Source organism: Schistocerca piceifrons, chromosome X, assembly GCF_021461385.2.
Source record: "Schistocerca piceifrons isolate TAMUIC-IGC-003096 chromosome X, iqSchPice1.1, whole genome shotgun sequence".
Lineage (NCBI taxonomy): Eukaryota > Metazoa > Arthropoda > Insecta > Orthoptera > Acrididae > Schistocerca > Schistocerca piceifrons.
The window spans coordinates 394,705,323-394,719,238 of NC_060149.1; the positions used below are offsets into that span (position 1 = coordinate 394,705,323).

The window sequence follows — 13,916 nt, forward strand, 5'->3', positions numbered from 1 at the left end:
TTGGGAAGGGTGTGAGACAGGGTTGTAGCCTATCCCCGATGTTATTCAATCTGTATATTGAGCAAGCAATAAAGGAAACAAAAGAAAAGTTTGGAGTAGGTATTAAAATCCATGGAGAAGAAATAAAAATTTTGAGGTTCGATGATGACATTGTAATTCTGTCAGAGACAGCAAAGGACTTGGAAGAGCAGTTGAACGGAATGGACTGTCTCTTGAAAGGAGGATACAAGATGAACATCAACAGAAGCAAAACGAGGATAATGGAATGTAGTCGAATTAAGTCGGGTGATGCTGAGGGAATTAGATTAGGAAATGAGACACTTAAAGTAGTAAAGGAGTTTTGCCATTTGGGGAGCAAAATAACTGATGATGGTCGAAGTAGAGAGGATATAAAATATAGACTGGCAATGGCAAGGAAAGCGTTTCTGAAGAAGAGAAATTTGTTAACATTGAGTATAGATTTAAGTGTCAGGAAGACATTTCTGAGAGTATTTGTATGGAGTGTAGCCATGAATGGAAGTGAAACATGGACGATAAATAGTTTGGACAAGAAGAGAATAGAACCTTTTGAAATGTGGTGCTACAGAAGAATGCTTAAGATTAGATGGGTAGATCACATAACTAATGAGGAGGTATTGAATAGAATTGGGGAGAAGAGGAGCTTGTGGCACAACTTGACTATAAGAAGGGATCGATTGGTAGGACATGTTGTGAGACATAGAGGGATCACCAATTTAGTATTGGAGGGCAGTGTGGAGGGTAAAAATCATAGAGGGAGACCAAGAGATCAATACACTAAGCAGATTCAGAAGGACGTAGGCTACAGTAGGTACTGGGAGATGAAGCAGCTTGCACAGGATAGAGTAGCACGGAGAGTTGCGTCAAACCAGTCTCAGGACTGAAGACCACTACAACCCGTTAAGGAAAGGAAGGTGTAACAGGATGTCCCAAAGACTAGCCCTAAATAAATAGGAATATAAAAGTGTCAAGAAAGGCTGGAGATTTGTAGAAATGGTAGAACAGTTACAGAACAAAAATATAAATACCATTAATCAAAAATGCTTTTTCCACATGAACTTAAACCTTTTTCTTCACTTCAGTTTTGCCTTCCAGCTTCTTTTTGACTACTTCAGGTTTTTTCTCCTAGTACAGTATCCTGTCATCTTTTGTCTGTTGGGGGGAGGGGGGTGAGGGAGACAGTTGACAGTTGCTTCATATCCTGTCCTGTGGGGGGGGGGGTTCTTAGCACTGATTTGGCTAGATTAATAAATAGTTTTTCTAGTACTTTGGGCTCTCTCTGGTTCACTGGGAATCTCCTCTTTCCCTGCACATTAGATTTCCAAGCAACAGAAAACACACCTATCTCATTTATTAGCAGCTCTGGATGTATGTTTCTTTATTCCATGAGAAACCTATGCATTTCATCTTCATACTTGATTTTTCCTGCTTCGTGACTTATTATTATTGTTAAACATGTGCTTGTAGTTGCACTCCAGAATTCATCATCTGTTTCACACTCACTTGACGTGAAGCCCTTTCACATCTACTGCTTCTGTTAGAGGGGTATTATCTCCCGTATGATACTTCCGTGTTAGGTTTGTGCATAAAAGTGCACCAAAATTCGGGCCTTGGCATGGGTAAAATTGAAAAGTTGTTGGGTGCACTGACAACTGTAAGTAAAGCCATAACATTACAAATTGTGATTTTTAGTAACAAGTCATAAATATGTTGAGACAATTGATTATGTTCCAATGAAATTACTGCTTGTAGGAGATCTTCATCTTCAGAGATTTGCGATAAGCTTTCTCTTTGTGCTGATACATGTGAAAAATGAATTAACTAGTAGAGTGAATTGCAACTTCCTGTGTGGGATGCATGCTATTACACTGCCAGTGGTCTTTGACAGATATTTTGTAAAAAGTAAGACAACATTCTAACTCTCAGAAAGGATATCAGAGTACTGCAAAACATTGTCATGTGTTTGACAAAACCTCTTTTTATAAAATATATTTGACATTTATTTTACAGTATAATATGCGTCTAACACAAGGTGTTAAAGCAGTGCAAAAATCTCAAATGGTTCGAAATTGTTGAGGATCACACACATCCAGAGGAACCAGTTTGCAAACAGTCTGGGACTAACAGGGATTTGCTGCTTAAACCCCGTGTTAGTCACATAGTGAAATGTCGCTTTTTCCCCATAATACTGTGAACTGCAGATGAAGACGAGTTTAAGGACTCATCTGTCTTGTTGTATGATACACATAAGCCTTCATCACTGAATGATGACAGTATAGAAGTGGTATTATGAGTGGGGAATTTTGTGAAGAGTGAAGTTACCTCTGAACTATCTTAAGATCATAATGATGTGCTCAGTGTAATCCAATTATTGGAGACATTCGCTAAAGCACAAAACAACATATCCCTTGACCAAACTGCTCATCACTGTTTCTTTTTCCACTGTAAATTTCTTGGTGCTAGCTGATGGACAACTAAAGCAAAATAGATGCATGTCCATTGTGTTTTTTATGGATAGATCTACACACAGAGGGAAATTTAATGTGTTCACCACGAGCAAAATAATTATGCTTTCAAATGATCGGACATTTTGGCTGTGTTGTAAGCAACCATGAATGAAAGTTCAGCTCTTTGTCCTACATAAATTAATTTCTTCTTTTGTCAAATCCATAAACACTAACACATTTCCTCTAGCTTAGCATTGTCCCTAATTTTGTAGCGGTGGGTATGTCATGTTCCAACAACAGTTCAGTTTAAAAATGTGTTGTTTTCAATCATATGTGTGTGTTATATATGTGTTGAGAGTGCACACCTTTTTAAAAAATTACTTCCAGATTTAACTGTAGTTCGGTTTTTTAATAGTTTTCTATTAATGATCCATTGTGTAACTTTTCACATACTGTGACTATGAATGTTGTTTTCAAATAATCCCAAACAAGTAGATGCAAATAAATACATGAATGTGTTCGGGCAAATATCATGTTCTTATTTTGAATGCCTAGTATCAGTAACCAGGCTACCATTTATTTTATCTTTCATAAATATATTATAACTATAAAATATCTTACTGAGATTTTATGGAAAAAAGGTAAATATTTCAGATCACTTCTGATATTCATCAGAGACTTCTTTATATTCAGGTGGATTCAGTCCTCGATGTTGCAGATAGTAACACAAGAAAAAAGAATCTTGAGATAAGAACTGTAAGTTTACACATTGAAGAAGCACCGAAAGACACACGTATGAATGAAGAATTTGATGATGAAGACAATGACTCTGAGATCAACTTGGAGATACTAGAAGAGGATCTGACATGTATTGTCTGCAGGTGTGAAATTTTGGTATTATTTGTTGTGGTTAGAACAGAATTGTAATGTTTAAGTTTTTGCTACATCCCCCCTACCCCCCTCTCCCCCCCTACCCCCCTCTCCCCCCTCTCCCCCCCTTACCCCCCCTCTCCCCCCCTTACCCCCCCTCTCCGCCCCTTACCCCCCTCTCCGCCCCTTACCCCCCTCTCCGCCCCTTACCCCCCTCTCCGCCCCTTACCCCCCTCTCCGCCCCTCTCCCTCCCCCCTACCCCCCTCTCCCTCTCCCCTACCCCCCCTCTGCCTCCCCCTACAGCCCCCCTCTCTGCCTCCCCCTACCCCCACCCCCCCCTCTGCCTCCCCTACCCCACCCCCCCTCTGCCTCCCCTACCCCACCCCCCCTCTGCCTCCCCCTACCCCCACCCCCCCTCTGCCTCCCCTACCCCACCCCCCCTCTGCCTCCCCTACCCCACCCCCCCCTCTGCCTCCCCTACCCCACCCCCCCTCTGCCTCCCCTACCCCACCCCCCCTCTGCCTCCCCTACCCCACCCCCCCCTCTGCCTCCCCTACCCCACCCCCCCTCTACCTCCCCTACCCCACCCCCCCCTCTGCCTCCCCTACCCCCCTGCCTCCCCTACCCCCCCCCCACTGCCTCCCCTACCCCCCCCCCCCCCACTGCCTCCCCTACCCCCCCCCCCCCACTGCCTCCCCTACCCCCCCCCCTCTGCCTCCCCTACCCCCCCCCCCCCCTCTGCCTCCCCTACCCCCCCCCCCTCTGCCTCCCCTACCCCCCCCCCCCCCCCCCCTCTGCCTCCCTACCCCCCCCCTGCCTCCCTCCTACCCCCCCCTGCCTCCCCTACCCCCCCCCTGCCTCCCCTACCCCCCCTCTGCCTCCCCCTACCCCCCCCTCTGCCTCCCCTACCCCCCCCCCCCCTCTGCCTCCCCTACCACCCCCCCCCTCTGCCTCCCCTACCCCCCCCCCCTCTGCCTCCCCTACCCCCCCCCTCTGCCTCCCCTACCCCCCTCTGCCTCCCCTACCCCCCTCTGCCTCCCCTACCCCCCCTCTGCCTCCCCTACCCCCCCCCCCCCCTCTGCCTCCCCTACCCCCCCCCCCTCTGCCTCCCCTACCCCCCCCCCCCTCTGCCTCCCCTACCACCACCCCCCTCTGCCTCCCCTACCACGCCCCCCCCTCTGCCTCCCTACCACCCCCCCCCCCTCTGCCTCCCCTACCCCCACCCCCCCTCTCCCCCCCTACCCCCCACCCCCCCTCTCCCCCCAACCCCCACCCCCCCTCTCCCCCCCCTAGCCCCCACCCCCCCTCTCCCCCCCTACCCCCACCCCCCTCTCCCCCCCCTACCCCCACCCCCTCTCCCCCCCTCACCCCTCACCCCCTCTCCCCCCCCTACCCCCACCCCCTCTCCCCCCCTACCCCCACCCCCTCACCCCCCCCCTACCCCCACCCCCCTCTCCCCCCCCTACCCCCACCCCCTCTCCCCCCCTACCCCCACCCCCTCTCCCCCCCCCCTACCCCTACCCCCTCTCCCCCCCCTACCCCTACCCCCTCTCCCCCCCCCTACCCCTACCCCCTCTCCCCCCCCCTACCCCTACCCCCTCCTCCCCCCCCCCTACCCCTACCCCCCTCTCCCCCCCCCCCCTACCCCTACCCCCTCTCCCCCCCCCCTACCCCTACCCCTCTCCCCCCCCCCTACCCCTACCCCCCTCTCCCCCCCCCTACCCCTACCCCCTCTCCCCCCCCCTACCCCTACCCCCCCCTCTCCCCCCCCTACCCCTACCCCCCTCTCCCCCCCCTACCCCTACCCCCCCCTCTCCCCCCCCTACCCCTACCCCCCCTCTCCCCCCCCCTACCCCTACCCCCCCCTCTCCCCCCCTACCCCTACCCCCCCCTCTCCCCCCCCTACCCCTACCCCCCCTCTCCCCCCCCTACCCCTACCCCCCCTCTCCCCCCTACCCCTACCCCCCCTCTCCCCCCCTACCCCTACCCCCCCTCTCCCCCCCCCTACCCCTACCCCCCCTCTCCCCCCCTACCCCTACCCCCCCTCTCCCCCCCCTACCCCTACCCCCCTCTCCCCCCCCTACCCCTACCCCCCCTCTCCCCCCCCTACCCCTACCCCCCCTCTCCCCCCCTACCCCTACCCCCCCCTCTCCCCCCCTACCCCTACCCCCCCTCTCCCCCCCTACCCCTACCCCCCCTCTCCCCCCTACCCCTACCCCCCCTCTCCCCCCCTACCCCTACCCCCCCTCTCCCCCCCTACCCCTACCCCCCCTCTCCCCCCCTACCCCTACCCCCCCTCTCCCCCCCTACCCCTACCCCCCCTCTCCCCCCCTACCCCTACCCCCCCTCTCCCCCCGTTCCCCCCTCTCCTCCCCCCGTTCCCCCCGTTCCCCCCTCTCCTCCCCCCGTTCCCCCCGTTCCCCCCTCTCCTCCCCCCGTTCCCCCCGTTCCCCCCCTCTCCTCCCCCCGTTCCCCCCGTTCCCCCCTCTCCTCCCCCTGTTCCCCCCTCTCCTCCCCCCGTTCCCCCCTCTCCTCCCCCCGTTCCCCCCTCTCCTCCCCCCGTTCCCCTCTCTCTCGCTCTCTCTCGCGCTCTCTCTCTCGCGCTCTCTCTCGCGCGCTCTCTCTCTGTCTCCCCCCCTACACCTCTCTCTCTCCCCCCGTGTCTGTTTTAAAGGACACAGAATCAGGAGATGGTTGATGTCTGCATTTACTTCCTTGCGATTAGGTGCTTGATACAGAGTAATGTTACAGATGTGGGGAAAATGTTACATTTGTCACTTGCTGTATGTATAAAGAATCAGTTACAACAGATTTTTCATGATGTTCATTCAGGTTTAAACACATGATAGTGATCCATATGTTAAAATAAAATAGTCTTCTAAGTTTTGACCTGATTGCTAAGGCATATGACATGCGGAATGAACATAATGAATGTGTTCACAGTATGCATGAAACCATTACAGATGATCCTCGTCTCCATGTTTTGTGGTAAGTATCACTTATTAACATACCCGTATTTAAAATGGGTGCCTTTTCATTGTGTGATATACATGTCGTCACACTTAATTTTCCTCACTCACTGGTCAACTGTGGATTATAATGGTTTATAGGTTAAAGTCGGAATAAGAACAATAACTCAAAGGAAAGTGATTGGCACATAATGAGTGTGACATTGCTACTATAGTGCAGTATAAAACTTAACACGTGAAGTTCTGCGATCCACTAATATGCTTAATATTCAGTTACATGTTTGAAATTAGGGTAGCAAATGATACGAAGATGAGATAAGAAAATGGAGACAGACAACATAGTGAGATGGCACTGACACATCATTTAATGGACAAACAGCAGTGGATGGTTGTTGGCAGGTTGGGGGAAGATTGAACTCACAGGTAACCAGGTAGTCGACAGCTTTTACTTTCCATAATTCGTGTGAAAACAATATCTGACCACAGGTTTGCCAACCATAAGGGTCAGACAAAAGCTGCCAAAGCTTATGATGATCACTGATGACCCGTAGTGCAACAAAATGAGCCACATCCTGTCAATGATCTTGCATTGCTGCAGGCACTAAAGGATCAAAATATTAAATATTTTAAAGGGTTTGAGAAGTTGGTTTATTCAATGTCTTAAGCCAATTATATACCTCATTGCAATAGTCCATGACATTGATTATAAATCAGTGGATTGTTATGTTTAAAGATTGAGGTAGATTGTTACGTTCAAAGATTGATGCCCAGTTCTGCTTGAAATTTGACCATGTAGCTGTTCTGCTTTGGAAAGAAGAGACGTCCAATTATCATTGGGGAAACTTCTCTGAACAGGGTATCTACCAATGATGCAATATGTGTGATGGTGTATTTTCAAGAGGGCAGTAAAATACTCCATATCTTCCATTGTGAAAATAAACAGGCCCATAGAGATTGAATTATTGGTGGTTATATTGATGTTCTTATGTTGCTGCAGAAGTTGATATTTTCACTGTAGAAGATGATATAAAAGGTCTCAAAGTGGGTACAAATAATTCCAGTATTGAATTTTATACTGCATTGAAATGTGCCAGCTCGGGCTCCTGGTGTGAATCCTACACAGTCGTCGCAATGAGAGCAGCATTGGAAGGAGGAGATCATTCACTTCTAAGGAGCTCAAAGGCATGAATCTACAACTACATACATACTCCGCAATCCACCATATGGTGTGTGGCAGAGGGTACCACGTACAACAACTAGCATCTTCTCTCCCTGTTCCACTCCCAAACAGAACATGGGAAAAATGACTGCCCATATGCCTCTGTACGACTCCTAATCTCTTATCTTTATGGTCTTTCCACGAAATATAAGTTGGTGGCAGTGAAATTGTACTGCAGTCAGCCTCAAATGCTGGTTCTCTAAATTCCTCAGTAGCGATTCACGAAAAGAACCCCTCCTTTCCTCCAGAGATTCCCACCCCAGTTCCTGAAGCATTTCTGTAACACTCGCGTAATGATCAAACCTACCAGTAACAAATCTAGCAGCCCACCTCTGAATTGCTTCTACGTCCTCCCTCAATCCGACCAGATAGGGATCCCAAATGCTCGAGCAGTACTCAAGAATAGGTCGTGTTAGTGTTTTACAGATGAACCACATCTTCCCAAAATCATATCGCTCTGCAATGTTACGCCCAACTATTAAATCGACGTGACTGTGTCAAGCGCTACACTACTAATGGAGTATTCAAACATTACGGGATTCTTTTTCCTATTCATCTGCATTAATCATCTGCATTAATTTACATTTATCTATTTAGAGTTAGCTGCCATTCTTTACACCAACCACAAATCCTGTCCAAGTCGTCATGTATCGTCCTACAGTCACTCGACGACGACACCTTCCCGTGCACCACAGCATCATCAGCAAACAGCTGCACATTGCTATCCACCCTATCCAAAAGATCATTTATGTAGATAGAAAACAACAGCGGACCTACCACACTTGCCTGGGGCACTCCAGATGATAACCTCACCTCTGATGAACACTCACCATCGAGGACAATGTACTGGATTCTATTACTTAAAAAGTCTTCGAGCTACTCACATACTTGGGAACCAATCCCATATGCTTGTACCTTAGTTAGTAGCCTCCAGTGGGGCACAGAGTCAAACACTTTCTGGAAGTCAAGGAATATGGCATGCGTCTGATATCCTTTAACTGAGAATATGTTCCAAAATCCTGCAGCATACTGATGTTAAGGATATTGGTCTGTAATTTTGAGGATCCGTCCTTCTACCCTTCTTATATACAGGTGTCACCTGCGCATTTTTCCAGTCGCTTGGGACTTTACGTTGGGCAAGAGATTAGCGATAAATGCTAGCTAAGTAAGGCACCAATGCACCAGAGTACTCTCTGTAAAACCGAATTTGAATCCCATCAGGACCTGGTGATTTATTTATTTTCAACCCATTCAGCTGCTTCACAACACCAGGGATGTCTATCACTATGTCCTCCGTACCGGAATCTGTATGAGACTCAAATGGCGGTATGTTTGTACAATCCTCCTGCATGAAAGATTTCTCAAATGCTAAATTTAAAATTTCAGCTTTCGTTTTGCTGTCTTCCGTTGCCAGGCCAGACTGATCAGTGAGTGACTGGATGGAAGCCTTCGACCCGCTTACCGATTTTGCGTAAGACCAGAATTTCCTTGGGTTCTCAGCAAGATATTTTGCTAAGGTATGACGGTGGTAGTGGTTGTATGTTTTGCGCATCGCTCTTTTTACAGCAACACGAATCTCTAACAACTTTTGCCTGTCCTCATTCTCCCTTTGAATGATTCTAGAACTGTCACGGTGGAACTTGGTGGCCAGTAATAACACCCAACAATCAACTTTATTTCTCCTAGCCCTGTTAAACGTGTCCAGATAACTTCACAATCACACTCTACTTCGACCTCAGTACACACTATATTTTTGTCAATTGCAATGAAGACACAGCCTCCTATGGTATCTAATCTGTCTTTCCGATACACGTTCCAACCCTCATTAAATATTTCGGAACTTCCTATCACAGGGTTCAGCTGGTCTCAGTCCCGAGAATAATTTGCTCGCCACACGCTTCCTGGAGGGCAGTAAATTCAGGAACTTTATTCCGAACACTCTGATAATTTATTGCTATTATCTTGATAGGTGAAGTGTCTTTACACTGAGCACGTCCTGATTTCCTTGCCTGCACGTCGACTGGTGAGTGTTCATCAGGACACCTCTCACTACTGCCTAGCCTAAAAAAAAAAAAAACCATGTGCATGTCACAAGCACTCTGCTACCCGAGTAGCCGCGTCTGACCTATCTACAATTCCCCACCCAATAGCGCAAGTCTAGAAATCTGCAGTCTCTCTCTCTCTCTCTCTCTCTCTCTCTCTCTCTCTCTCTCTCTCTCTCAAAAAAATAAAAAAACATCCTATTAGGTGCTCGTAATATAATTTCATTGTGGATTATCAAAGTCAAGTCGGTTGCGAAATGTAGCAACACTCTCTTTGACCCAACCTGAATTGGTACAAAGTGAATTCCATTTTTACAGCAGCATGAAATTGCTAATTCCATGGGTACCATACAATCCATCTGAATCTGTATTCTGGGATTACTGTGTGCATGTAACCTTTGAATGTACAAATTAACTTTTATTCACGAACATTAAAAATACAACAGCATTCAGTGAAGACAGATAACTAAGAATGCTATAGTGTGGAACACCTGGAAGGAATGCCTTGATCGACATTGATCCGGTGACATACCCTTGTGTCAGATGGTGTGGTGGTGGTGTTAGATATCCTGGAAATACATTTTTTTGATTGAGTTGCAGATGTGTTCCTCAGAGGTGTATGCATTGTCAGTTTTGTATAATATCCCACAGATAGGGCAAACTTTGCTTCCAGATACCGCACTGCTACTGTGGAACACTGGCTGTTTGAGTAATTGTACAGTGAAGTACACTTCATAGCATGTTAGCCAAAAAGTTTGTGATAGCAGCATAACCTGCTGTCATTGTTCTGATGTCGTCGTTTTCATGATGATGATGATGCCTGATGGAACTGGTCGCAGGTTCGGGTATTGGTGCCCTGTTTTGCTGCTTCGTGCACATTTGCGCTAAGAGGGCCTCCACTGTACTTTGTGAACTTCACATATCCTCAAAAACACTCATTGGGTGTTGTCATGCCCACGTCACAGTATGGCGTTGTCTCCTCAGGAGACATCTGTAGACATCTGTCGGTTTCTGCCGGCTAGTGAGCTACTGTTGTCATAGGAAGTGTTGCATACACTCTACCAGTAACATGCAGCAATTTGTTGAGGGATTTACTGTGGCATATTGCCGACGCTGTGCTACGAAACATATGATGACAGATAACTAGAAACTGTGGAGCTGTCTACTAGATTGCGTAGATATCACCAGAATTTGGATGAAGTCTTGTCACCACATTTCTTGCCCGATTCTGAGGTCATTTGTCAGCTTCTTGTAAGCTCTGTCTGGCAGCGGATGCTCTGTCATATACCATAGCTGCAGTTTGTTGGTCAAATTGCTTATCACCAAAGTAAATTTCTTGAGGTCGTTAATTACATGTTGTTGCCAAAATATGTACTCCATTACCATGAACCATGTTCGCAGTTGGGTGGGAATAAATGACAGGGCCCGTAAATGCAGGCATGCCTTGAATGAACTGCTGTATCCGACAGACGAATGAATCATTGCTTCGAACTGTGATTGTGGCACTGTTGTAGAACTCATTGTTATGTATGGTTGCAAACTGCAACTACTTACCTGACCTGCGATAGAAGTACTAAGCCAAACTTCAGAACTGTCTCTGCATATATGTACACTGTGCTCTGATATGTGTGTGTTGCAGAATTAACATCATTTTTGTTGCACTGGACATGGTTCATGTTCAGAATCGTCGAGAGAGGAAGCTCCAAAATCTGTGTATCATCCTGTAGCTAGTTAACCTCGTCAACGACGGCAGAGAATAGCCTATTGCCGTAATTCGTTACATTTGTGCATATTTCTGCAATATGTCAAAAATGCTATTCATGTGAAAGCAAGAAAATTCTTAGGCAGGGTCACCAATTATGTGACCTATTAGTCTATCCACGTAAATAATTGTGCATAACCTTGGAACATACAAAATTAGCTTTTATTCATTAGCGTTACACATATGAGAGCATTTGGTGAAGACAGACAACTAAAAGCATACAACTTACAAGCGACAGTAAAGATAATAATGCACATTGGAGAAGTAACATGTAAGGATTGCTAATCTCAAGAAACGCAAGCACAAAATGGATCACTGCCATCATCTATGAGGATCTGTTGCAAATAATGACCATAACAGGCTGATAGGTTTCAAGAGGGACATACCCATTTTTCTAATACCAAAATTGTATCATGTATTAATAAGAAAATTGTTTTGCAGTATTAAAATTAATATATGGAAATATATGATAGAAATAATAGTGGATTGAAGTATTGTTGCTACCATATTAGTATACATCCAAAATACTAATGTAAATGCAAAAAGAAATTGATACTAATGCATCTCTTAAAATAAATATACCGTGTTTACCTGCGTATAGGGGAACCTTGATTATAAGACGACCATCAGTTTTTTAAGAGGCTTTTCGAGGAAAAGTTATTTTTCACAATTTGGACCAATCAAAATTATAAAATGTTTTATTGGTATGAAGTATCTGCCTAAGAAGTTAGCATTATACCTATTCTAAATTGATGTCACTTGTTGATTGTCTAAATTATGTTCCCGTCATATGTCAAGGTGAGCATCAACAAAACTGCAGCACAAAACATGTAAGTACACAATTGGCCCCTATCTAGATTTTTACCGTCTCCCGCAGAAATGATTACTGTTGTTGAGTATTTGTCCAATTTTAAAGTCAATTCAATTCCGACTACAAGTGGATTCAGGCAAACAGCAGTTTAATTATGGTAGATGTTCCTAAAAAGCCAAAGTATGCAGTATAGATTCCAATGGTTGGCAACAGACATAACTTGCTGCGCGCTCAGGACTCCCCTCTCCGCACTCATCTAGTTCTCAGCTAAGTTGGTATCAGTGTTCCCCTACCTAGCTTTCCGTAACGCTGTGCTTGAGCAGCTGACACACTGACTGAAATATCGTCTGTGTTGCAAGTCATATGTAACAACAGCAACAATTATGTAAAGAAAAGATTGTAATCAAGATTCAGTCGAATTCTCGAACTTTCGCTCGTCCCATGGTCTACTGGTGTCTGTTTTTACCATCTCCATGACAGTTCTCGGTGCCATAAAATTATCGCAATAATTACAGTTCGTTTTATAAGATTTAATTTATTTGTCAGGCATTTCATTCAGGATTAATTTTCCTTCTTGTTTCATCTGAATGTCACCATCATGATCTAAAGCTGATTAAGTTGGTAATGTTTTTACCCGATATTCTAATACGTGAACAGTGACCAAATTTGTCATTTGCAACCCACTTAGTAAATTGTCAGACTCTCACAGTCAAGTAAAATATTGATCTCGGTTCAGAATAAAGTAATGTTTTTTGAAAGACAACATTTGCACTTTTGAATGTTAGCTTTACTTGAAAAGCAGCATTAATGTGTGTACATGGTACCAATACATGAGAATTTTTATTACAAACCTGTTCCAAAAAGAGTTTGTAAGATGATAGAATTTAGTGCTATTTCCTCCTGGGTTTTACAAAATTGTCAAATTTTAATCAGAACAATAGATTTTGTAGTGACTAGTTCATTGTTCCTCGCATATCTGTGGCACTAGCGCTGTGCGAGTTAAATGTCCTTTGACTGTCCGAACAACATTGATACCGTATCGAGCACTTTGGTGTATCGGGAAAGCTTCAGCGTGTTCAGACACAAGTATCATTTGCCCATCCTGCCCTTCTGAATTCTTCAAAATAAGTCTGGATGTGACCTCAATAGCCAAAGCTTCATCTGTGAAGCTAAACAACCACTGTGTATTCTATTAAACAAAGTAGAAAATATTAACCTCAATGGCAATAGTTCAATCTGTGAATATAAGACTACATTGTATTTTTAGAACAAGTCTGGGAAAAAGTCTTGTTGTATAAGTGGGCAAATGTGGTACACGCTGATACCAAGCAGGAAAAGATGTTTAAATTAAAGAAAGGCTAGCATTTAGGCAGATTAATTCAATTATTTAGTGTATGTTTACATGTTGTTTGTTATTGACCTCGTCTCTATCGAACTGGTGGAGAGATAAGGGCAGATATCTGTGAACTGATGTTGTTGTAGGTTGTGTACACCTGCAAGACTTAACCTTTTGAATGACATCCAAATATAGTTAACGGAAACACATGATGTCAGTTGTTACTGTCGAATTCTTTTGTGAGTTTTAGATACACTAAATATTGTTCTATGAACGCATGTTTTCATTTACTAGCATCGATATGGCAAATAAAGAAACTTGGTAGCACAGGTGAACTCTGGGATGAGTAACTTGGAATTGATTTCAGCCATTAAAATTCATCATATGAAGATGATGAAATCCACAAGTTGGATTTGTGGATTCATTGCATGGGAGCTCAGA

The 13,916-nt window shown here is 45.7% G+C and overlaps 1 protein-coding gene across 2 annotated transcripts in view; it reads left to right on the top strand.

Annotated features, from left to right (window-relative positions):
- LOC124721395 (integrator complex subunit 12) overlaps positions 1-13,916 on the top strand; it is a 97,500-nt gene that overhangs the window by 43,387 nt on the left and 40,197 nt on the right. For both annotated transcript variants that reach the window (XM_047246338.1, XM_047246337.1), the window contains one exon: positions 3,159-3,346. In XM_047246338.1, the coding sequence (XP_047102294.1) occupies positions 3,159-3,346 (188 nt within the window). The remainder of the gene's footprint in view (positions 1-3,158; positions 3,347-13,916) is intronic.